The 27,620-nt window shown below is 37.3% G+C and overlaps 1 protein-coding gene across 1 annotated transcript in view; it reads right to left on the bottom strand.

The window, feature by feature from the left end:
* DMD (dystrophin) overlaps positions 1-27,620 on the bottom strand; it is a 1,831,916-nt gene that overhangs the window by 1,280,475 nt on the left and 523,821 nt on the right. Inside the window, exon 13 of the mRNA XM_087813416.1 lies at positions 13,641-13,760. Within this exon, the coding sequence (XP_087669542.1) occupies positions 13,641-13,760 (120 nt within the window). The remainder of the gene's footprint in view (positions 1-13,640; positions 13,761-27,620) is intronic.

Here is a 27,620-nt window from a genome sequence, read left to right as displayed (position 1 = left end):
CTGGAAAATGGAAATAAAATTTAAAAATCAAAATCAAAAATAGAAAGTCTTACATCTATTAAACACATTAAATCTTTCATTTAAAACTTTCCCATAAAGAAAATTCCAACACAAATGGTAATTTCCCAAGCCTACACAACCAGATACTTAAACCCAGCAAACATATTACAAGAAAGGAAAACAGAGGGGATCAATGGGGGGAAAAGGGGGACATCTGTAATACTTTCAGCAATAAAGGTAAATTTTTCAAAAAAGGGAAAACAATAGGCCAATCTCTTTCATGGACACAATAGGAAAATTCTATATCAAATGTTAGCAAAGAAATCTAGCAACAAATAAAAAGGATTACACATATCATCCATGCTAGGTTTACCTCAGGAATGCAAGGCTATTTTAATATTAAAAAATGAAGCAAGGTGATTTTACATATTAACAGAATAAAGGAGAAAACTAATATGATCGTCTTGAATGATTCTGACAAATAGGTTTGATATAATTCAGTACCAAGTAATAGTAAAACCTCTTAGAACACGAAATAAAAGGCATCTGCAACAAACCTGCAGGAAATATCACACTTTATGGTGATTCACTAAAAGCCTCACCTCTGAGACCTAAAATGAGAAACAGATATCAACAATACTCTCATTTCCTTGAGTATACAGCACAATAAGGCAAGAAAAATTAATAAAATAAATAATAATTGGAAAGAGAAGTAAAGCTGTAATGACTCACAAACAACCTCTGTATGTACACCTGAGTGATGCTACAGATAAAATATTCAAATCCATAAGTAAATTTAGCATGGACTCTGGATACAATGCCAAGAAACAACAATCAAATTGTATTTCTCCATATCACATGCAGCAAATAGAAAATGAAATTTTAAACAGATATGATTCACAACAGCAGCAAAAATATCAGAAACCTAGGAAATGAAGATGAATATAAGTAACGTCATTGGAATGGTGACATGAGAGTTACCCTTAGGCTCTCCCCTTGAAGTTTCAACAATCTGAACAGCTACAATTCAACAAAGAATTCCCTGCTCAATGCATAAACACATCTGCGAGATCCGCACATTGAAAAATCTAAAGGTGGGCAAGTGGAAGCAAACTGGGGAGGTGTGAAGGGAGAATAGTACAAAGGAGCCACTGATTGCAGCCCTGCAGCCCTGCAGCAACTGCAGCTGGCGCTCAGGATGGGGCTCAACCCAGAGCCAGGAAGAATCAGGTTGTGACTGGCACTCCCTTTAGCCAGGGGAGGAGCAAAGAGATTTAGTTCGCATTCGTGCAGAAGTGAGCCCAGAGTCCTAGGCAGGGACAAAGCACAGAGGTGTGGCCACGGTTGTTTGGGAATCTGCATTACAGATAGAGAAACAAAGTTATGGAGGCTGGTTGTCTCCCCTTAACTTCCCAGAGCTCCCCTCCCCTCACCCTTCATGTGGGGTTGCAGAGCACATCATCTGCACGCTTAAGAACTGGTACTACAGAAACACTTTTCCTGAGTGGAGGGCGTACTCTAGCATCATACTACTTGACTTCAAATTATACTACAGAACAACAATAATCAAAACAGCATGGTATTGGCAGAAAAACAGACACACAGACCAATGGAATAGAACCGAGAGCCCAGAAATAAAATCACATGTATATGGGCAAATACTTTTTGAGAAAGGGGCCAAAATCACACAATGGAGAAAAGAAAGCCTCTTCAACAAATGGTGCTGGGAAAATTGGAAAGCCACATGCAAAAGGATGAAACTAGGCTACAGTTTGTCCCTATATACAAAAATTAACTCAAAATAGATCAAAGGCCTAAATATAACATTAAAACAATAAATTACATAGAAGAAAACATAGGTACTAAACTTATGGACCTTGGTCTTAGAGAAGATTTTATGAATTTGACCCCAACAGCAAGGGAAGTAAAGGCAAACATCAATGAATGGGACCATATCAAACTAAAAAGCTCTGCACAGCAAAAGAAACCATCAACAAAACAAAAAGGCAACCAACTAAATGGGAGATATTTGCAAACAATAGTTCTAACAAGGGGTTAATATCCAAATATATAAAGAATACATATAATTCAACAACAAACAAACAATCCAATTTAAAAATGGGTAGACATCCTGAATAGACACCTCTCCCAAGAAAACATACAAACGGCCAACAGAGACACGAAAAGACGCTCAACTTCACTAGCTGGGAGGGAAAGGAAGATCAAAACTACAATGAGATACCACCACACACCTGTTTGTTAGAGTGGCTGTGATCAACAAGACAAGTAATAACAAGTGATAGAGAGGCTGTGGAGAAAAGGAGCCCTCATTCCGCGCTGGTGGGAATGTAGACTGGTACAACCACTATGGAAAACAGTAGAGTTACCATATGACCCAGCAATCCCTCTTCTGGGAATCTACCTGAAAATTTTGAAAGCATTTATTCACGAAGTCATATGCATCCCATCCCTATGTTTGTTGCAGCATTATTCACAGTGGCCAAGACATGGAGACAACCTAAGTGTCCTTCGATAGAGGACAGGATAAAGGAGATGTGCTACAAGTACACAATGGAATACTACTACTCGGCCCTAAGAAAGGGTGAAATACTGTCATTTGCGACATGGATAGACAAAGACAGCAGTATGGTGGTTACTAGAGGGAAGCATTTGGGAGGGGATGACAAGCAATTCTAAAATCTATGTGAAAATGCAAATGAACAAAAATAGCTAAGAAAATATTTTAAAAGGAGAAAACAAATATGAAGAGCATACAGTGGCCAAGATGGACTTAGTGTTCCCCTCAGCTTGACTAAACTCTAGACTATAGGTCCAACCTCCCTTTTCTTAGAGTATTTAGTTTAGAAAACTTGACGTTTTAATTTTTTTCTCTGCCCCTTTTAGATGTAAAAATTCTACAACCCAAGAATGCCTTTCTCAAGGACTTGGGAGCCACCCCTTGGAAATGTCATTATCAAGAAAGATAATGCCTCTGTCTCCTAGACTCCAAAGGAGGGTAGAAGCCTAACTCTGATAAGAGACAGTTGACAAACACAGATGGCATAATCACATTAACTATCCAATCCCATAATGTCCTCCAATGCCTTTACCCTAGCTCGTCCTGGCACTTGGAAATTCTCCTGGCTTTTGTTCAGCGGAAGTGAGTTCAGTCTCTTCCCTATTTCAATAGTCCTGAATCAATTCTTCCCCACCTATTTACCACCTGGTTCAATTTTTCATTTACAATATTACCAAATACCAAAATTTGTCAGAAAGCTATAGTATAAAACACTGTGGCATTGACATGAGTACAGGCATATTTAAAAACAAAACTTATTAGTAGAGTACACAAAGTAACTCATGCTTGTATAGACAATTGATTAAAGGCGACACTGCAGAACATTGAGGAAAGAATGGTCTTTGCAATAAACCATACTACTTCAATTGGATCTAAATAGAAAAAAAGCCCTGATATGATGATCCAGGAGAATATCTTCTGGGTATTGGAGTAGGAAATTTTATTTTTAATCTCAGGACAAAAATGCACTAACCATAACAGAAAGGCTGCAGTGGAGTACACTAAATTTAAAACTTCTGTTTATTAAAAAAGATATCATTAAAGAGTAAAAAGGCAAGGCACCTAGTTAAAAAAAGGGAAATTATAACACATATAATCAACAAAGGATTAAAATCTAGAATATATATTTTAAATTAATGACAACAAATCACTAAGAGAAATACAGATAATCCAATGGAAAAAAATAGGGATTTCAACAGAGAGGCCTTTCAAATAGCCAGTATACAATTATAATAGTGCTTAACCTCATTAGTCACCAATACATACAGATGAAAAGAAGAGATGGCCGTTATAAGGCCACCATAAAGGCTCAAATTAAAAACCTGAAATACCAAATATTGAAGAGTAAGCGAAACAATTTGTGCCTTTATCCACTACTGATGAGAGCATAAATTTATACATCAACTTTGTTAATACCTATAAAGATACACACTCTCTCTCTCTCTCTCACACACACACACACACACACACACACGTATCTCCAACAATCTAGCAATCCCAATCCTAGGTGTGCACCCAATACAAAAGCATATATATATTCACCAAAAGATATGTACAAGTATTTTCATAGCAGCAGTAGTCACAATGGTGTCAAACTGGAAACAACCCAAATTTCCTGACCAGAGAACGTATAATTAAATTGTGGTATATGTACAACAAAGGAATACTACCCAGTCCTGAAAATTAATGAACTAATGCTATATGCAACTTGGATGCATCTCACAAACATAATATTGAGTGGGAAAATTACAAAACTATATATATTACACTAATTTATAGTAAGTTAAAGATGAAACTATTCTAAGGTATTATAAATCAGGATAGAGGTTACCTTTGAGGAGGTAGGAAAAGTTTATGACAATTATAAGGCTTGTTGGGGGCTTCTTAATTGCTGGTAACATATCATCTGTGTATATGAGTGTGGAATTATGGATATGCTACCTTTGCAACATCCTCTAGCTATAATTTTTACCTGTGTCCTTTTCTGGGTACTTCAATAAAAACTTTTTTCAAAAAACTATGGCCATAGTGTAAAATTAAGATTTTTTTCAGAGACCAAAAAGGTCAGAGTTCTCTTTAGACCACATTAGAATTAGCTTTTATATTCATAAAGTATATTATCATTCCAACATGCTTGCATTTTTCCTTGTAATAATTTTCTCAAGGACATATAGTAATTTTCTCCTATGAAATTGAAAGATTAGGAGAAAGCCCTGACTGAAGTGTCACACACATCTGGATACCAGTCCCAGCTCTGCCACTTGCAAGCTACATGAACTTGGATTTAACTTCATTATGCATTGGCTTTTTAATTTGTGAAATCGAGGCAGCATTACATACAAAGCATGTAAATTTTTTGGAAAATAATAAGCACACAAAAGTGCAAAATAATTATAATCACTGCTTCATGGGCAACAATCGTTGACACTTGGCTCACTGAAATTATTTCCATCAGGTTTTAAGTTATTTTTATTTTTAAACATGCTTTTATTCACCAAGTATAAAATTAAAAATGAAAGAGAAACATCAAAAAATACTTTCATCCATATTCATCTTCATAAATAATCTAACAATGGCCTGATAGCAGACTGTCTTCCTTCTAAACAACAGAGGCATAAGTATGGTATGGAGATGGCACACAAAAAGAGTGGCCTTCACTGTGGAGAAAAGCTCTCTTCATGGAGGAAAACCTGAACTGAGTTTTCTCCATGGAGTAGGAGTTTTCAAAGCAGACGTGAAAAACATGAGTACTCTGAGTAACAGGACTAGCATGTACAATGACAATGACATACAGAGTAGCAGAAATGGATTATAGAAATAGAATGTAGGTTTAGGGATAAGAAGGGGCCAACAGAAAGTAAGTACTGAGAGACAGGTAGCGCTCAGGTAATAAAAACCACTGTAGACCTAAGTGATCAACCTCTGTTGAGGATGGAAAATGACTAAGATTTTAAGCAGAGGAGAAACTATTAAACAGGCTTTTGAGAGCGCACACTGACTTTAACGTGGAGACTGGACTGAAGAATGCAGGCAAGGACTTCCAGGGGCTGATAATCTGGGTTTTACCTTGGGAAATAGTGACAAGAACAAAGATAAAATAATAAAGATGAGACTTTGAAGGAATGCTGTGACTGATTCCATGCAGAGGGCGCACAGGGAAAGAAAGAGATGCATCTGGAATGAGACCAGGTTTCTGGTACATGTGTCATGGCGGGTGGTGGTGCAATAACAAAAATGGAGCAGTCGGTAAAAGAAGCAAGTTTACAGGAAAGTCGGACACAATAAGTTAAGTTTTACCTTGTTAAGCTTGAGGTGCTTTTTAGACTTCAAGTTGGATATATCCAGAAGTATATGAGATGGAAGAAATTGGGCTAAGGAAAGAGATTTGACAGAAGACATCCAGGCCTATCAAATTCCGCCTGTTCTGCATAGCACAGGTTTTTGAAGTAATATAGACAACGCCCTCCTTTTACAACGAACAACACTGCTCACGTGTCCCTTATTGCTGCTTAGTTTTTTCTTAACATTAAATAATGCTAGTTCTATAAACATTCTTTAGAGGAAGCCAACATCCTGGAAAAATCCAGCAAAAATAATAAAATATAAAGTGTATTCGAACCAGCACCGAACAGAAATATTAGTCCTTGTAATCTAGACACTATATTGTGTCCAGGATTGCATCCATTTACTAAGAATCTATTTCATCGTGCTTTGATTTAATATTAACCTTGTGCCCAAGTACTGTCTGTCATTTGCCTATCTCTATATATAGAGAAAACAAATGTACATAAATGTAAATGTATAGATATATGTGTATAGATATACACATTTGTATACATTTATACACATACACATAATTATATTCACATGTATGGACGGGAAGTCAGATCTTTCTTATCAAAAACTTACTCAATTTACTTAAAGATATTGCTTTTTATGAACAGCAAAATTTCTATTTTTATGAACAGCAAAAACAATAAACATACTTTTTCTGATTTAAAACATGAAAGATGAGTATATGACATTTGTATGTGACTTCACAGCACATTGCTATAAATTTTCTAAAGTCACGTGGCAGAGGAAATCATCCAATAACCACTCCTGTTCGGGCGAAATTTACACAGTACCCTGCTGAACCCTCCAATGGCTTCTCTCCCCCAAATTTTCTGACACTGCAGGTTGAGGAAAAGAGTCTAATCATTTTCAGTCATATTGTCTTGCACATAAATCAGATATGAGAAAGAAATATATTAAAACCCAGATGCTCTCCACCAACCCACGTAGGGATAGAAAGGCTCACCTTACCCACAGACAGCATGGGAGGCTTTGAAAAATACTTTAAGGAAATCAGATACATTATATTTATTCCATTCCATTAGATCAACCAACTTAATAAATCCACCAAAGAATTTGTCTTAATAATACCACATAACATTTGTACAAATAGTTTAATGTCATCTGATATAAAGTTGGCTCTCATGTCTTAATTTTAGTGAACGATACTAGCTTTTAGAGGCCTAAGTTCTTGTCTTCGAAAACTATTCCTCAAAAAGATTCCAAGTTTACTGACTCCATCAGATGAGCAAGAAAGTGAATGTGTGCACAGTCTTATGTTTAATAATCTGCTCTAAGATTTATTTTCCAGGTTTTCTTCTTCAAAAGACGATGCTTGTTGGCACCCATTTTTTCTGATATACCTTTATTCTCCAAAATGGTAGACAGTTAGATGACTTTAAAATTAAAGTCATCTAACAGAATGATCCAAATACCTTTTATGTGCTAGAAACACTCCTGAGTGTGTGGCCTTAGACACCTTTAATACATCTAGTTGGACTCTTAAGTATTAACTTGTATAGAACATATCTAAAAATGGCACTTTAATAGCACTGCCTTTTCTCTGGAAGATGTTTTCATTAGAGCATCTCCTGTAATCTATGGGCCTCACCATGTTTCTGATTCTCTTTTACTGGAAACAGCTATCTCCTTAGGACAAAAGGCCTTCTCTATGCTCCATTAATTGTCTTTTTTCTTTTCTTTCAATTTTTCAAATGTAAAAGGCCCCATAGGACCTGTGTACCTCCAAAACACCTCCCTTACTTTGTTTTAATTCCACCTTCTCAATAAAGCTTCCCCTGATACTTCATGTAAAACTATTCTCTTCTCCAGTCTATTTTTCCTTATAGTTCTTATCACCTTTTTCATAGTATAAAACTTGCTTATTATGATGCATACTTAAGAATGTAAGTTTCACCCGGCCAGTGTGGCTCAGCGGTTGGGCATCAACCTAGGATCCAGGAGATCGCGGTTTGATTCCCAGTCCAGGCACATGCCCGGGTTGCAGGCTCAATTCCCAGTGGGGAGCATGCAGGAGGCAGCCAATCAATGACTCTCTCATCATTGATGTTTCTATCTATCTCTTTCCCTTTCCCTTCCTCTCTCTGAAATCAATAAAGATATATTTTTTTAAAAAAGTAAGCTTCACAGAGGAACGATTTGTGTTTTGTCCATACTTAACCTCAAAGCTCAGACTTTTGGCTGGCACCTAGTAGGCACTCAATATATATTTTTGGAATGAATAAATACTGTTCTTCTGTCCAGAACATTTTCCTACTCTTTAGTGTTGCCCAATTAACCTCTATTTTCCTGACCTTCTAGAGCAAGATAGGTCATCTAGCAATTTACACTTTTGTCACACTGAACTCATCATGGCCATAATTTTACATTTAGTTGCATTTGGTTAGTCCAGGTCCAGGACGACAGGTTTCCTGACTGTTACCCCTGCCCCTCTTCATCATGGTAGTCCCAGCTGTCATCCTGGCAGAGGGCTGCTGCTCAGTACATGATTTTTTACTGAATGAGTTATAGTGGAGTTTGGTTCACACACTAATTTCAATTCTTAGGTAAGCCCCTATCTACCTACCAAGCCTCCTGGAGCACCACTGTTCTGAACTCAGTGTTGTAGCTAAATTGGCCCTTTCTCAGTTCCTTGAGGGTAATATGATATACTATTTCTCCTTCCAAGAAACTGTACCCACCTCCACCAATATCCTTTACACACACTTTATATAGCTCCCTCCAACATATCCTTTAGGTCACAGGTGGGGAACCTTTGTTTCTGCCAAAGGCCACTTGGATATTTATAACATCATTTGCTGGTCATACAAAATTATCAACTTAAAAATTAGCTATGAAAAAGGCTCCTAGATTTATTGAATTTCGAGCCCTGCCTGCGGTTGCCTTGGCAGAGCCAGACCAAATGATACGGCCTGCGGGCCAGACGTTCCCCACCCCTGCTTTAAATCTCAGCTTAAACATCACTTTCCTAGGGGATCATTTCATGCCTTCAAATTTCAATTTTGTTGTCACAAAACCTTGTTCCTTTCCTTCACAGAACTAAATTGTGTCCATTTTAAAATATTTGCTCAGTTTTGTAAGTACCTGATTAACGCTTAATTCTTCCACTAGATTGCAGCTACCAGAGAGCAGTCACCAAGCCCACCACAGATGACTAGGAATCAGCATTTGATTTCAAAGAGGGAGCCTGAAAAATGGCTACCATTGTTTCAGGGTTCCAAAAAGAGCAGTCAGTTCATAAATTACTCATTTCTGACCCGGGAAGGAAGTGACAAAGTCCCTTTTTACTCACTGCCTTACCGTCACCCAGCACAATCCCTGGGACAAAGAAAGAACATAGCTAGTGCTCATTGGAAAAAATGAAAACCAGAATGCAGAATGCTTAGAAAGAGATGTGTGGTGATGTCTTCCAGGGCTGCGGGCTCCACGTAAATGACCAATCTTAGTTATTTAGCCAAGCTGTTCCTCAATAAAACTATTTATTGGCATCACTGCTTACAAATCAGGCTCTCTGTCCATTGACATCCTAGAAGCCTCAAAGTTAAGGACAAGTTTCTGACCAGTGGTAACACTGCTGGGGGACAAGCTGAACCGCTGAGAGAGTCAAATTAATTTACAACAGACTGCACTTTCAGAATATTATCCTTCAAAAGCCAGGCCATCTTTCAGAATCCCTGAGCATATGGTCTGACCTAACTTTGTTTTTCTTCAAGTCTTTTAAAACGAAGACTTCTAAAAGTCATTCAAAGTTAGAGAAAATCTAACTCAGAGTTCACAGAACCAAGTCAACACATGTCAAGATGTCCTATGCAGAGTTACTGTTGGAGTTCTAAGGCAGGATGGTAAGAACAGCCCGGGCTGGGTGGCTCAGTTGGTTGGGGCGTCGTCCCGTGCACCACAAAGATTGCGGGGGCTCAATTCCCGGTCAGGGGCACATACCTAGGTTGTGGGTTCGATTCCTGGGTGTGGTGCATACGGGAGGCAGATCTCTCTCTCTCTCTCTCCCCCTTTCCTCTCTCTCTAAAAATCAATAAAAACAGAACCATGGGTGAGAATTTTTTTTAAAAATGAAAAGAACAATTTCTCTCTTATTCTAAATCAAGGACTTCCTTTGCTAGTTTTCCCCATCGTCTGCACCTCTCAACTAAAGACCACTGGGTATTCGTTTTGAGGCTACGGTGGTACTTCGGCTACCCCGAGAGAGGCTGATTAAGGCGGTGAGGTGACATGGGAGGCCGTGGCAGAGAAGGAACTTGTGGGGTGAGCATTCAACACCATCAGACCTTGGCGAATGGCTATGGATGACCAAACCTCGCTCTAATAAAAGCCCTCAAAGATGCTTCTCGGGTCCCTGCAGTTTCCCCCCCTTGTATGAAGCTCATATACCTGTTTCTCTTTCCCCAAACTCTTCCTGTTACCTCTAACAGAACCCCTCTGAGAATGTGACAGTCCGCAGTCTGTGACGTACACATGGAACTCTCAGCACGTGCAGAGGATATTTGTGTTGCTGTTCAAGGGGCTCTTCCAATGTATGTTTCTCTGTCTTATCCTTCATTATTTCTTCTCTTTTCCTCTCCTCTCCCAACTTCTCTTCCTCCTCCCCTTCCTTTTAAAACTGAAACTAGGTAAAACAAGATCAGGTTCATTTGCGAAGAGCCTATGAAAGAATCATCAGAATTTCAAAGGCAAATGAGAGCCCAGCATCAGGGGGCAATTCAAAGCCATGGTTAAATAGGCCTAGAATTCAACCTCGGATTCCTCAGGGACTGAAAAGAAAGAAATGCTAAAGCAGGGGCTGTCTCACCAATTAATTCCTACTAACTCTGCCCTTTCATACACTAGTCTAGATTATCTAAAAGTAAAGGGACAGCAAGGAGCTATGTAGATGGAAAGGAGGGCATCCAAAGGGGAAGGACATCGTGGGGGGGAGGGGGGTTGGGAGGCAGTGGTCAACGCTAATTAAGGGGGGAAGCATTCATGGACAAGGGGAGACTGAGGTTGTGTGAATCAGGGATAGCCAGTACATGCAGAGCTATTTTAGTAGATGTATCTGGGAAAAAAACAGAAAACAAGATGAAAAAAGCAAGTAGGATAAAAATATAGAAAACCCTAGGACCACCACTCTTAATTTAACCTTACCTAAGATCTGTGGATAAAAAGGGGCCACATGCTAAACCTGACAAGCTCAGGGAAGACCTGCATGGTGGCCTTGCAAACTCAGAGACCTAAAGTAACCGCAGAACATGGTCTGAAATTAATACTTTCACTAAAATCAGTCTATGGTGCGGAGTCACGCCCTAAGGCAGTATTTTTCCTTCACAAAGGTTAATTTTCACCTTAAACTAAGCCTGTCGCCTTTTTCTTTATTTTATTTTTATAATCCTGACCTGAGGATATTTTTTTCCCATTGCTTTTCAGAGAGAGTGGAAGGAGAGAGAGAGAGAGAGAGAGAAACATGGATGTGAGAGAGAGACACAATTACTGGCTGCCTCCCTCACGCGCCCGGGGATGGAGCCTGCAACTGAGGTACGTGCCCTTGGCCGCAATCGAATCCAGGACCAGTCAGTTATGGGCCAAAGTTCTAACCACTGAGAAAACCAGTTAGGGCCTATGATTGTTTTTTTGCATCTGAGATAACACACCTGATAAACACATGCTTTGGTAAAATGAAGTAATTTCCCCTTTTTTCAGCCCCTAGATGCACAAAGGCAGAGACCAGAATCCTCTCATTGTTACTGTTATCTTGTTAACTGTTGACAGTTAACTATCCTGTATGTACCCACCTATGTAAAAGAAGCCTGTGTCTATCATTTTACTTTTGATCTAATCCCAGAGGTTTCCTCACTTTGCTTTCTCCCACCTCCCTGATCTATCATCTATGGATCTCATGTAATCCACTTACATCTCCCCCTTTGATTGTAATCTATAAAGAAAGGTGCAAAACTGCCATTCTCTGGGAGCATTATTTCAATCCCTTGAGATTTTGCTCTCCGACACATGTCGACAGTTTGGCTCAAATAAACTCACAAGAAATTCTTCACAGGTTTGAATATTCCTTACGTTAACAGATCTAACCCAGTCCACATGTCAGTTTTATAGACTGTTTTTCCAGGTGGACTAGACCCACATATTCCCAAACTAGTAGTACTAGGTCTGGTGACATGGATGTTTTTCAGTTGTTATTTTAACGGGAAATACTCTCTGACTTAGAACAATTTCTGCCTTAATTTTGTTAACCAGTCACCCTCCCAACCTCCACCCCCCAGCCTTCTTTTATCTTTTCTGAAAATTTCTGAGACACAATGAGTATTAGAATTTTACCATTGGTAATTAGTTATAACACTATTATATCAGAATGACAGAATTCCTTAAAATGGGTACAGCAGTGGCCTGTCACTAGTCTTTTAGCTGGTCATGAGTATGAGTATGAGTATATGTGTGTGTGTGTGTGTGTGTGTGTACACAATATACCTGATTGTATATTTAATGATCCATTATAATATCAGGTGTCATAAGCCTTTTTAGATCTGTAATCCCTGCAATTTCATTGAAACATAAGCAATTAACATGGGTCTCTAGTATAGATTGAATGTTCAGTTGTAGCAGTTCAAGAGTTTTCTCTTTGTTGTTTAATAATGGAAAGTGAGATAACGTTGTAGATTGGCAGTCTAAAGCAGTAATCTGAGGAAAAGACATTTCACTGGGATAAAAAAATTCAATTCACACAAAAAGAGAACAAAACAGAGATTAGGCTTTAAGAAACATTGTTATAAGTGTGGTAAGAGAAACTATGTTTAGAAAAACCTTGAGCTGATAAAGCTATTTAAACCCACATTGATTACATCCTTAGACAGGTCAGACTACTGGCCCTCACCTATCACAAAGGAAAGGCAGGTATTTGATGGGTACAAAGAATACTCAACTATAATCTGTAGTTGTGTATATATGTGAATGTACATGTCACATTCAGAACAATAAATTGTATTTTTCCCATATTAATGATGCTTTTGTGTATGGATATATGCTTTGTTGAAATTGTTTTCCCTTTCTTACAGTAAAACTTTCTTATTACCAATTAGGAAGAGAAGAAAAAACATCACAATATCCACATGATCCTTTGTTTATATGTACTGGTCATGTTTCCAAGAACACAGTTACTATGATTCAGGTGAATGAGAGCTTGGAAGGCTAAGTATCTACTCCAACAAAACTTTCATGACTCAGATACCCTGCTATGTCCTCAGCAAGACTACAACAGAAGCCTTCCAGGAAAAAATACACTGAAGGTGTTCAATTTATGTTATCTGATTGAATGTGATACTTTGTGTGGGTTTTTTCTTTTTACCTTTGTCCTCTTAAACTGTAGGTTTGAAGCAGGCATAAATAATATTCAGCTGATCAATTCTCTAATAACACGTTATTCAGCTATAATAAAAAATGAATCTGCATTTATGCATTTCCCCAAAGGCCAGGAAGCCAGTGTGAGCAAACAGTATATAGTTAATGAAAGGGAATTATGTACAAATGGGACATAATCTGAATTTTAAATAAGTAAATAAATATATATATACACACATACACACACATATATATTGCACTCTAAATATCTGTAACATACAAATTATATTATAAACTTTCTAATTATTTTCTGAAGAGCAATTCATTATTTTAAATGTCATATTTAGTGTATTAAAGGAAATCATCTGACCTTAAGCTGTTCTTCCAAAGCAGCGGTTGCATGGTCTCCACTAGATTCATCGACTACCACCACCATGTGAGTGAGAGAATTGACCCTGACTTGTTCCTGTTCTAGGTCTTCTTGCAGCACCTGAAAGATAAATTTTTAAAGTAAATTACAATTTCTTCCCAAATGAATATGATTTCTTTCTGCCATGTTTTGCATGATGTGATTTTTTTTTATTAAACTAGAACCATGCCAAGCAAATTCAGCTATGATGCTCAGCAAAATTTGCAGATTTCTACTCTCAATTGACCTTGAAAGCACACAGAGAGCCTCTGTTCAGAAAGGTGTGGCAGTGAGTTCTGTTCCTTATCTCGCCTCCTCCCACTTTTCAAGGACTTTTCTCCCAAAACTACCTGCCGCCTCTGGAATCTTCAACGCCTCCATCTCTACAGAAGGTCTCCATTATCAACCCAAACAAGGACAAGGCTGTTTACCCAACTAACCTTCCTGCTGCTCCCGTAATGTGTGTTCCTCTTCACTGAAAAATACTTTGTGTTTTTTACTGTTACTTTTCCCACTGCCTTACCCTAATCTTTGCCCACTATCCCACTGAAACATCTCTTCTAAAGGTTGCCATCAACCGGTTTCCAAATTGAACAGCCATTTTTTTCAATCATCTGCCTTGACATTTCAATTACTAGCCTAATTAGCCACTCATTCATTCCTGTCACCCTTCTCTCCTGAGCTTCAATTATCCTCCCACCTCACTAATTGCTGCTTTGTAGATCCTTTGCTGGTTCCTTCTCCTCTGCTCCACTATAAATCAGATGTCACTCCTCTGTCTAAAAATCAATGGATTTCCATCACGATAAGAAGGAAAACCCAAATTCTTTACCTGAAATTCTTCCATGACCTAGCACCAGCCTAGCGCTGCACATCACTCCTGCCCACTGACACTGGTTCAGCCACACTCGTCTCCTCTCTGTTCCGCAAATGCATCAAGTTATTTTCTCATCTCCATTGTTCTTCCTCCATATCTTATTGTTGTTGTAGTTGTTAATCTTCACCCAAGGATTTTTTCCCCATTGATTTTTAGAGAAAGTGGAAATGAGGGAGGAAAGAGAGAGAGGGGTTGCCTCCCGAAGGCACCTTGACGGGGGGGGGGGGGGGGGGGAATGGAACCTGCAACCCTGGCATGTGCCCTTGACCAGAAATTGAACCCACAACCCTTCGGTTCACAGGCCAAGGCTTTAACCACTGAGCCACACCAGACAGGGCTCTTCCTCCATATCTTTAAATAATCTCTCCTCATTCAGGACTGTTTAATTTTTTGTGTTCACCACCCCAAGTCAAGTCTCCTTCCATCACCATTTATTCCGCCATTTACCCTCTTCTACCTCCCCCGCTGCCCCCCTTTCCCTCTGGCAATCACCATGCTGTTGTCTCTGTCTATGGGGTTTTTTTCTTTGCTTAATCCCTCAGTTTAAGTGTCACCTGCCCAGAGTTGCTTTTCATGGAGATGTTATCTAAATGTGCTCCTTAGTTATTCTGTTTTTCCATCAATTTTTTAACATAACATTTTCTCTACTCAGTATTTTTTTATGTATTAGTTTAGTCATTTGTTGCTTGTTTCTAATTACTGGAATATAAAATCCACTGGAACAGAGATGTTCTCTGTCTTTCTCACTACATATTCCAAGCAACTAAAAGTCAATAAATGTTGGTGAGGGTAATAGCATAGATGAGTCTGTCCCTTCCTGACTGCATAAAGATTGCAACCCAATGGGACGGAGTAGTTCTTTTAAAAGTGTAATTACAATTACACTAATGAGCACAGGTAACCACAAAACAGTATCCCAATCTTTTAAAAATAATAGTATAAAAAAGAGAAAAAAATTCATGGACATGAACAACAGTGTGGTGACTGCCAGGGGGAGAGGTGTATGGGGGAGGTGTTGAAGGGTATGGGGGGGATAAATGGTGATGGAAGGAGACTTGACTTGGGGTGGTGAACACACAATACAGTGTACAGATGATGTGTTGCAGAATTGTGCACCTGAAACCTATATAATTTTGTTAACCAGTGCCAACCCAATAAATTCAATGAAAAGGGAAAAAAATAAAAAATAAAAATAATAGTGTATGATTTTTTTGGTAAAGATAAACAGGGGTAAACAGAAGAATAAATAAAAGGTAAACAGAGGAGAAGTAAACAGAGGAGGCTGCCCAAGAACCTAGAAGTCCTGCCTGGGAGCTCCAGTTTCCCTAAGACCTTATAATGATATACTGATTATTACTGGGAAATCCCAGAACGAGTCTATAAAACGTCTAGTCATGTATTTTGCTTCTCAGAACATTTTATTATAGAATACATGAATGCAGAAGCAAGTTTGGGACAAGGCCTGTTACTTGCTGGCAAACCTGCAGCCCCTACTCGTGAACCAATGACGCTTGGCATCCAGCAGACTAGCTTAGTTATTCAAACCCTCCGGCAGGTACAAGGGAAGTTATTAGGATTGGCTGCAGCACACACTCAAATGCATGAGCGTTTTTATGCTAGGACTTTTGTTCTTCAGGTCTAAACATTTTAGAGCACTATAAAATCACTTACTTTTACTTCCTCTCTCTAGATTTTCACGCTACATTGTCAAGTGAAGCAATTTAGAATAAAATGCCTGGGCATCTATTTTGTGTGCAGAGTGTACGCTGCCTATCACGCCTTTCACATTCCAGAGCTTACACTGGTTAATAAAACTCTGCTATGAGGATGAAAACGGAAACATTAACATTCAGAGTTGTCCTTGAAAGTCATGTTGAGTCTGAGTTTTTCTGAATTATATAAGCCAGGACTGGGAACATTTAAAATGTGACATCCAGGAATTTTAAAAATAATAGTTACAACAATATTTTGGTAGCCAACAGACCATAGGTTGGTTTCTTTAATTTAGCCAGTTCTTTTTTCCTATCACTCGAGTATGAGAGTATATATAATTACATATATTAAAAACACCTAGGAAATAATTCTATATTGTTCAATTTTTGCATTTAAATTGTTATTTTTACTGTTTTAGTATATTTTAGTAAAGGAACTTGAGCATTGTTTGATCCATGAAATGCTTATTTTCAAACTCAGACTGAGTCTTTTTAAAACATATGTGATCAATTTAGTATTTATTTTCTCCAGTACTTGGATTTCTGATTTTGTTTTGCATGTCTCTTTGTTTTATAATCAGAAATTGCATTTTTTCCCTGTTGATCACGGGTTTACATTTTATGCTTTTGCAGCAGTGCAAAAGAAGCATTAAAGCTAGTTGTGAGCTGATAACTTTAAAATCACATAAGAACTATCTGGACTTATGTGAGTAGAGAGAAATTTAAAAAACACAAGAAAGGCTCTTCACAGTGGCTGAAAATCGTAAAGAGTGTATGGCACTGGGGTAGATTCACATAAACTCTATTTAAGTTATTTCCAGTATTTCTTTTCTCCTCTACGACTTTTTTGAATTATATTTCTTCTTTCACTCCTAATCAGAGATTACAATAAAACAAGATTAAACGGGCCTTTCTGAGCATACTCAATAGCTGTAAGACAGAAGCTACTACAACACTGTAATCATATTTCCTATTTTCCCAGACCTTAACTCTGAAAATAAATATTCATGAATGTCATAGTATTAGCTAATACCCCCCATATCAGTAAAAGATAAAACGCTATAAAATATCCAACGTCCAGAGTTCATTTTTAAAACAGGCTGTTTCTTAGAAGTTGCAAAACTGCCACACACAAAATGGTGGGTCTAAAAAGTTAAATTTTTCTGCCAACCTATGTAGCCACGAATAAGGATCATGATCATTACTACAAAGTATACCCTCCGGCGTCCTTCTTTGAAAAAATATGGATTCTCAAGACTACTAATTTTTAAAATATACGGTGTCTCCAAAAATATATGCATACTTTAACAGCTGATAACTCAATTTTCACTCCTTTTCAGTGTTAAACACTGACTTTATAATCATTCAAAGTGTGTATACATTTTGGGGGGGCACCCTGTACATTAAAGATTTATAAAGCCATTTCAAAATGAATTTCTAATTACATATTTACTTCTTATGGATTTGAAGTTCTCTTTGCTAGATGTATACAATGGAGATTTACAGTTGGTTTGCTAATTAAGCCTGAAATATGAGCCAAATCATTCCAAATACAGATGTACCCACAGAGAAGTACACTAAAATTTTTGCCTATCAGAGGATAATGTATTCAAATTAAAGTGTTGTAATATATGATTGTTAAAGTATGTTTTTCTTTATTAAAGCTGTATAAATTATTTACACATATATATACATACTACGTATTTTATTATGTATGTCTTGCCATTATTTTTATTAAAGTAATGCGTATGCTACACATACCAGATTTTTAAAACATTTGTCATGCTCCTAAATAAATTTCTATACCATTATTAGATACAAATGGCAGCAATGTTCTCTGATATCAACTAATGATCTTTTTCTCCCTTATGACAAGAAAAAAGGCCATCAGTGAAAGTTAACATTAAAAATGCTTAGATATGAAAACGTAAGACTTTGTTATACCTCTGTAAATAATTCTATTTCTTATAAATCATCCTCTAGTGAAAGCGCCTGACCAAATTTGTTATTATCTTAGTTCATATTCACAATTTTATTATTTAAATATGACTTTTCTTCCATTTCCCTCAAACGTCATCAGTGGAACCGAATTCTTCTTGCTCGAACCCATGCCAAGCTGGTTTTTAAAAACAGGATCAGCAGTTGAGCATCGACCTAGGGATCATGATTTGATTCCCGGTCAGGGCTCATGCCTGGGTTGTGGGCTCGATCCCCAGCAGGGGGCGTGCAGGAGGCAGTTGATCAATGACTCTCTCATCATTGATGTTCTTTCTCTCTCTCCCTCTCCCTTTCTCTCTCTGAAATCAATAAAGACATATTTTTTAAAAAATATTTTAATAAAAATTTAAAAAAATAAACAAAAAAATAGGCTTAAGACAACCACTAAGAGCCACTTCAGTGTTTACTTCAGGCTTATGCTATTATACTGTAAATTTCTTATCACATGTGTGAGAAATAATGCCTGGAAAATAAAGGCATGGAAATATGTAAGCCTAGGGAATTACTAATTTAATGTTTAGAGGAGGTGAAGAACAACAATTAGTAGAAAGGTAGAGTAATAAAAAACACAAACAAGGTTGGGTCTCCTGTAAGCTCCATAGGAGGGCAACAATATTTCCCTTGGCCATTGTATATGCTCAGCAACATGGGACAGGAAAGGGCAGTGGTTGCCTAAGTACACAGTTTATTTTATTATTCCTTCTACTCCAATGATTAATCAACAGGAAATTGCCGACACTTGCAGGTCCTACACACACACACACCTAGAAACAACACAAATCAGGGATTCTGTATGGATTCTAAGGCCATCACATATCACTCCTACATGTCACTTTAAATTAATATAATTATATAGGTGCTTAATAAAATATTAAGTTTAAGTAATTTTTAGGTTTTTTAGCTTAGTCAAATAAATGTACACAAAAGGAAAGACTAATGAGCACAGAAGTTGGATCAAATAAAGTTATATAAAAGTTGTATAAAATCTGGAAATTACCTTAAGAAACCAGGAGAGTTGCTGGGAACATGGGATAAGTCCAACATCTAGGGAAGTAGTACCTTGGAAAATCCATCTCAGGACACACAAAAATCCCTAGATACTTACGAACAATTAGCTAATTCAATACACCTGGATGTGAACTGATTTTATTTTCAAATAAAAGTGTCCCGGCCACATCAGAAAGGTTTACAATTTCTCAGGAAATGATGGGGAGGGGGGCAACTGACCCTGTGCTTTGCCCCTTCCCTTACGGCCATCCTTACGTTCTCCCCACCACGTTGCACACTGCACGGGCCAGGCACCGCACCCCCTGCTTCACTCAGTGAAATGATCCCCAAACGATCTGCCATTTTATTGTAAGTCCAATATTCACTTTGTTAGGCCTCGCTGGTGACAGCATTGTCTAGCTCCCCATGAGGGTCTATTTATAGTATGCAATTTTGTTGTAAATTTGGTGAATATTTTAAATAAGCTACCTCAACAGTCTCTCCTAGAAGAGCTTTTATTTTGATACCCACATACTTCAACGTGACTGCATAGTTATATTAGTCTTTATATCAGAACCCGTTGCTTTTATCATCTGTTAAAAATAAATGTTTATTTTTCTGCCAACTCCTAAACTACCAAAGGTGGGGGGACCCTAAAGACCATTTCAATGAAGACATCTGAAAGATTCTCAAAACACCTAATGCTTTCCAATCGCAGGAAGGGGGCACAAGAAAAATGAAAAATTGTTTTAAAACAGAGTTGACAATGTACTCCTATACCTTTCAGAATATAAGTAGAAAGGACATAGTATGGATGACAGACTGACAAAAATTTGTGCATGTTTTAAACATGTGGGATCTGAAATCAGATTTCCTGGTTTTGATTCCTAGATGCATTGCTAACCAGCTATCTGACCTTGAGAAAGTTTTCAACCACACCAAGCCTCAGCTTCCTAATTTTCAAAACTGTGATAGTAAAAGTACCTATTTCTTCAGGTGGTTAGGAAAACTGAATAAGCCATAATTGGTTAGCACTTTGCCGGACACCTATTATGAGTTCAATAAATATCAACAACTAGTTAGTCTTGAAAGCTCATATTGAAGCACATTCAGAACAAAGACTTTAAAGCACACTGCTCTAAAAGCCATTATTCACCTAATTCACCCTCATTAATTCATGCTAGCCACCATCCTCTAATGGGCATCACAAGTACAGGAAAAGGGCTGAAATTACAGCAAGGTTTTAGGATTTCAAGAAATATATAATGAATTTTGAATCCTTAAATGAGACTTTAACTTCTTAATTATTTACATGAGATCAACAACAGTACATTTTAAAGACTCCTACACATACACACAATAGTTAGGTCCTACTATACGTCCTTACTGAGCATTCCACAAATGCAATGCTGAGTACCTCTTCATGGGAAACAGCTCTTTGAAAGCCCTGTTGACCTTGGACAGTCTTAGTGACAAATGTTAATCACAAAACAGCGTTTAATACGAGTTATGAGTTTTGGGACATAAGTAGGAGGTTCCAGTTTCTTTTATCTGCATGGCTTAGTTTCTTTGTAGACAACTGTTTTTGACTTCTCTCTCATGAATCTTTCCAATCTGGATGTTCTCTCTTGGAACCTACTTCTCATAATGCTGTGTATTGATATGGTGACGGGGTCTTCTCATCTCCCACTTGAGAGGACGCATCCTTTTTTCCATGATTCCTATTCCCTGCCCCTTGAAGGTCAAGTAAGGTCTATATGGAATCCAGAGAAATAGATGGAACAACATCTCTAGGGCTTTTCTCTCATTTCTTAATAAGAATCTGGGAAGAAAGGTTATTCTGTAAGCCCAACTTAGAAGGACCAACAAGACTTGAATGAGCCTAAGACTGAAGCCAGAGGGCAAAAGGAGTCCTTACAATTTATAGGAAGCTCAACCAAACTCACAAGGCCTGAATTCTATATGCAAATTTAAAAAACAAATTATTTTTATTACAGACAGTATAGTTTTCCTGGATGGTCTACTCTGCACATCTTCCTCATGAACTGACCATCCTGTGATAGGAAGCCAGCTAAGGATTTGTTCCCGTCAAATGGCATTCCTTTCCTGCATAACCAAGGGTCATAAGCTTGAGTATATCCACGGATATACCCAAGCATGACTGCTGGTGGCATCTTCTGTGCAATTTATAAAGATGCCAGGGTTACTACCATTAAGATATTTGAACAGGGAATGAAATAACGATAGAACAAAAGTCAGAGGTGCTAAGAGGGCACCAGAGATAATATCTCCATGTAATTTGCTTTGTGGATGTTTCTCTTCTTCATTATATGAGTTTTCTTGCACTTACTCAAAACGTTTTTACTCTTTATTTAAATTGTCAAATTTCTGTCTCTGTCAGAAAGGTAGCAATGATGAAGCCTCTGTGTGTGGCAGAACTAGATAGAATTATTTAAAGCATTCTCTCCAAAAAAGCCAAACTTTACTGAGCAACAATTATGTGCTAAGTACTCTGCTAAGCACTGGAGAAACACAGAAGAAGTCTATCTGCTTCTCTGGCTGTAGCATAGTATTTTTCCAAATTATATCGGTTATCTTTACTACCATAACCATTGAACATTAATCAATCACTTATGGGGGCAAAAGAGGGGAAATAAAATGGAATTTCACAGGAATAACTAATAGCATGTACTTTTAATCTTGCTAAAGATGGAAGAGAGCTTACTAGTCAATAAAAGCACTACTGGATTCTATGCCATTTTTAGGCTTTCCACACCATTAATCTTCCTCTCAATTACTGGATTTCTCTCTTAGTTTTGCCCATTTTTTAAATTTTACTTTACAGTTACAGTTTGCATTCAATATTATTTTGTATGAGTTTCAGGTGTACAGCATAGTGGTTAGACAATCACATACTTTACATAGTGTTCCCCAGTATTTCCAGTACCCACCTGACCTCATACATATTTATTACAATTTTATTGACTATATTTCCTATGCTGTAATTTACATCCCATGACTATTTTGTAACTACTAATTTGTAGTTCTAATCCCTTTATCTTTTTCACCCAGTCCCCCCAACATCCCTCCCCTCTGGCCACCATCAATCTGTTCTCTATGCCTATGACTTTGTTTCTGCTTTGTTTGTTCATTTATATTATTGTTTACATTCCACATATAAGTGAAATCATATTGCATTTGTCTTTCTCTGATTGGCTTATTTCACTTAGTGTAATACCCGTAATACCCTCTAGATCCATCCATGCTGTCACAAATAGTAAGATTTCATTCTTTTTTATGGCCAAGTAATATTCCATTGCATATATGTATCAGTGTTTTTTATCCACTTGTCTATTGATGGGTCCTTGGGTTACTTCCATAGTTTGGCTATTGTAAGTAACATTGCAAGGAACACATAGGGTGTGTATATTCTTTCAAATTAATGTTTTGGGTTTCTTCAGATATATACCCAGAAGTGGAATTGCTGGGTCATAAGGCAGGTTCATTTTTTAATTTTTTTAGGAACCTCCATACCGTTTTCCATAGTGGCTACACCAGTCTGCATTCCCACTAACAGTGCACAAGGGCTCCCCTTTCTCCACACCCTCGTGAACACCTGTCATTTGTTGATTTATTGATGGCAGCCATTCTGACAGGTGTGAGGTGATATCTTATTGTGGACTTAATTTGCAGTTATCTGATGATTAGTGACATTGAGCATCTTTTCATATGTCTATTCACCATCTGTGTCTTCTTTGGAGAAGTATCTTTCAGGTCCTTTGCCCATTTTTTAACTGGATTGTTTTTTGGGGGTTGAGTTTTATAAGTTCTTTATAAATTTTAGATATTAACCCCTTAACAGATGTATCATTGGAAAATATGTTCTCCCATTCAGTGGGCTGTCCTTTCATTTTGTTGATGCTTTCTTTTGCTTTGCAAAAACTCTTTAGTCTGAGGTAGTCCCATTTGTTTATTTTTTCTTTTGTTTCCCTTGCACTAGGAGATATATCAAAAATATATATATATATATCGCTACTAGAAATGTTAGAGATTTTACTGCCTATGTTTTCTTCTAGGAGTTTTATGGTTTCAATTCTTGCATTTAAGTCTTTAATCCATTTTGAGTTTATTCTTGCATATGGTGTAGGAAGTCTGGTTTCTTTTTTTTTTGCACGTATCTGTCCAATCTTCCCAACACCATATATTGAATAGACTGTCTCTACCCCATTGCATGTTCTTGCCTCCTTTGTCCATATATGCTTGGGTTTATTTCTGGTCTCTTTATTCTGTTCCACTGATCTATTGTTTGTTTTTATGCCAGTACCATGATGTTTTGATTATTATGGCTTTTAACAGTTTGATATCAGTAGTATAATTCCTTCAACTTTGTCTTACTTTCTCAATGTTTCTGTAGTTATTCAAGGTCTTTTGTGGTAGCATATATATCTTTGGATTATTACAATTATTGAAATTATTGAATTATAATTTCTAGTTCAGTGAAATACATCACTGGTATTTTGATAGCAATTGCATTGAATCTATAGATTGTTTTGGGTAGTATGGACTTTTTAACAATGTTAATTCTTCCTATCCATGAGCATGGTATATGCTTCCATTTATTTGTACCTTTTTCAATTTCTTTCTTCAGTGTCTTATAATTTCCTGAGTATAGGTCTTTTACCTCCTTGGTTAAATTTTATCCTAGGCATTTTTTTGATGCAACTGTAAATCGGACTGTTTTCTTAGTTTTCCTTTCTGATAGTTCATTATTGGTGTATAAAAATGCAGTCGATTTCTGAATATTTATGTTGTACCCTTCTACTTTACTGATTTATCAGTTCTAGTAGGTTTTTGGTGGAATCTTTACGGTTCTGTATATACAGTATCATGTAATCTGTAAGTAATGACAGTTTTACTTCCTTCTTTCCATTTAGATGCCTTTTATTTCTTCTTTCTGTCTGATCGCTGTGGCTAGGACTTCCACTACTATATTGAATAAGAGTGTTGAAAGCAGACATCCGTGTCTTGTTCCTGATCTTAAGATAAATGCTTTTAGTTTTTCCCTATTAAGTATGATGTTAGCTGTGGATTTGTCATATATGAGTTTTGCCTATTTTATAAAATCCAACTTTAGCCTCCCAATTGCCCAGTGTCAGAATCTATTACTTTGAGCTCTTTGTTCTTTCCCTAAATCTAGTCCCATTGGTTCTGCTGTTGATTTCTAAAATATGTCTTATATCTATTAACAATTTTCAGTGACACTGCCTTCATTCAGGTTCTTTGTCCTTTCTGCGATATCTTCCTAATATGTCTTCTAGCCTCCTGTTTATCTGTGTTTTGATTTATTTTACAAGATATATCTTCCTATAGATGAATATAAATTTTCCTAAATCACCATTCTCTTCAGTTCATTTTCTTAGGAATACTGCTTCCCTATTACTCACAAAGTAACTCCAAATGCCTGAGTCTTGAGTTCATGATGAGACTGTAGACCCCTATCACTGAGCATAGTGCAACACATGACCTAGGCAAGTGATATACCCACATTTCCCCACCTCATTTCCTCTGACCAAATTAATCACTGCTTTCAACATATTCTCAAGCCATTTGCTACACTCTGCCTTGTATAATGCTCACTTGTTTTCTGTGTCTTTATCGAATGTACTTGAATGTGAGCTTCTTGAAGATTTCATATATGGTAGATCTCCATATTCTTCAAAGCCCCATTGTGCTTTTATAAGTGTTTATTCAGTGATATAGAATAGAATGCAATAGAATTAAATGAAATGTCAAATACTTTAGCAGGATTACACCTAAACTTTCCCCATTACAAGAACAACTAGATCATTTTAAAGGTCAGCAGAAGAGGATATTTCACAGTCTTAGCAACCCAAATCTTTGAGATTAACTAAGCTTCAAGGAAAGGATAGGTGACTGAACTTCTAAGAAGTAATTTAATTTGTATTAACCATCAGTACTTAACATAGACCATCCACTGAAGTCAGAATATAGTGCAAATGTCCATTTATATCTACAAATTCTAATAGCCTATACGGTAAGGACTTTGCTGATGCTGTTATACAGCTAATGGAGCTAATGAAAAAAATCTAAATCTCTCAAAAGAACTGAAAACATAGCTAGTAAACTAAGCTTTAAACATTATCTCAGTCGGACTGTGCTATGAAACAAAAGATTCCTCAGTCAAATATTTTCTTTTTGATTAAAATAGCCTCCAAAATAGCAAATTTTCTTTTCCATTAATGAATGTTCAAGCCCACAATAGACTTCTGCTCAATAATATTGTCACTTCGAGGGAAATCCTTTCATTCCTTATCAACATTACTAATAAAGTCTGTCTCTTAAGACAGAAATAACCAACCAATTATTTCTGACAAGTTCTTTCACAAGGGGAACAAGAGGCTCAATTTGTTCACTCCCCAGAGAATCACTTTTAAGCGACTCTTATCTAAAGTGAAGCTTTAAATTCTCTCCCCAAAGCAATAGTGATGAAGAATGAATGGTCTTGCCCTAGCCAGTGTTGCTCAGTGGTTAGAGTGCCGGCCCTGGGACTGAAGGGTCTCTGTTTCCATCCTGGTCAAGGGCACCTTGGTTGCAGGCTCGATCCGTGGCCCTGGTTGGGACTCATGCAGGAGGCAACCAATCTATGTGTCTCTCTCACATCGATGTTTCTCTCTCTCTCTCCCTCCCTTCCACTCTCTCTGAAAAGCAATGGAAAAATATCCTCGAGTGAGGATTTAAAAAAAAAAAAGAATGAATGGTCTCTTCCAAATCTGTCAGCAAATCGAACTTTTTCCAGTTACCCAGAGTTATCAATTTGGCTAGATTTAATAGTAACTACCAATATAGGATCGACTGCTTTACCTTGCCTAATTGGCAAATTCAGTAAAAGTGATTTATCTCCACAGCATTTCACAGCGGTTCCATATCTAGTCTGCCTTGTAATAAAATGCTGTTGAAATGAAGAGAGCAAAGGATCTTATCACAGAACAGAGAGGAGCATATCTGTAATATTCATGGTATACTTGTGAGATGTGAAGTTTTATTTTGAGAGAGTGTGCGCACCCATACGTACCCTCTTGATCTGAGCAGAATTTAAATTTTTTTTCCAGTAGCAAAACCTGTATCTTTTCATTTTGTCATCTGTAATCATCTCTTAGGGAAAAAAGTGAAGATTAAGCAGGTTTTAATATCAATACCAAGCTAAAAAAAAACCTAAACGTCACATTAGGTGAGAAGTGGTCATACAGCGGAACGGGCAGCTTTTCAGACTACCCCAAAGCTACTGATGCATTTTGTTGTCAAAGGGAGACATTATCTAATTTTTATTCACTCACAATTCTTGGGAATAAAAGCTGCAAAGTGGACCGATTGCTATTTAAATAAGGTTAGATTGAACTCAGTTACATAAAGAAAGAAAATGTATGTTCTGTTTTATGAAGCATGACAAGGCTAACAAAAAATTCACTCCCGGTAGTGTGAAGTTTTAAGAAAATATACATATTTCACATTTAAAGAAATTTCACTCCTTTATAAATTGTTTGATATTGCTAAATCATTTTCTTTTCACCGTAATTAATTTGAGTAACACCAAGTATTATCAATTGGCAGGCTTTCTTTTGGCTGTGGTTTCCTTGTCTTAATTTTATTAAAAATATCAATTCTGAAGTGGGTTGAAACAGTTAAAGGTGAAAGGTGGCCTCACTTTCTGAGCCAGCAAACCAATTTCATCTGCTTCCTTTTATGCACTTATCTGAGTAAGTCTTGGGTGTACACGATTACACAATCAACTTGCGTATCATTCTGTTCCATTGTTTTTGTTTCAAATTGTTCTCCTGAAAACAATTTCATATTCATCAGAAATGGCAAATTTTCAAGTAATAGAATCTATTCAAATTTTATGACAGTATTATTCAATTATTTTCCATTCCATTCACTCTATATCTTCCAGAGGAAAGTATAAATCCTTTCAGGTAATTGTCAGATTTGAAGATCTTGGGTGGCCTGTCTGACCTCAATAGAATCTATTTAGAGTTTCAAACTGAGACCTTTCCTCATAGTTGCCTTAAGTCATTCACACTTCTGGCTGCCCTACCATTCTTCTGTCGTGTCTCTTTTGGAGTCCGTCTTACTGGCTTCATTCTTAGACTCCAGGCATCAAGTGCCAACATCCTTCCCTCTGACATTCAATGATACCGACCTTAGTCTTGCCCTTTCCTGAAATGCCTCACAGTCCAAAACTAATGGAGACATTAAAATCATGACTGGAAGGAACACTAGAAACCAACTGGCTCACAATTATTTCCAAAGTGAAGAGATAGAGAACCTGAGAGATTAAGTAATTTCTAA

This window comes from Miniopterus natalensis, chromosome X (genome assembly GCF_054644295.1).
Source record: "Miniopterus natalensis isolate mMinNat1 chromosome X, mMinNat1.hap1, whole genome shotgun sequence".
NCBI classification, from domain to species: domain Eukaryota; kingdom Metazoa; phylum Chordata; class Mammalia; order Chiroptera; family Miniopteridae; genus Miniopterus; species Miniopterus natalensis.
The sequence above is the reverse complement of the archived record's forward strand: the minus strand, read 5'-3'. Positions and strand labels throughout refer to the sequence as shown.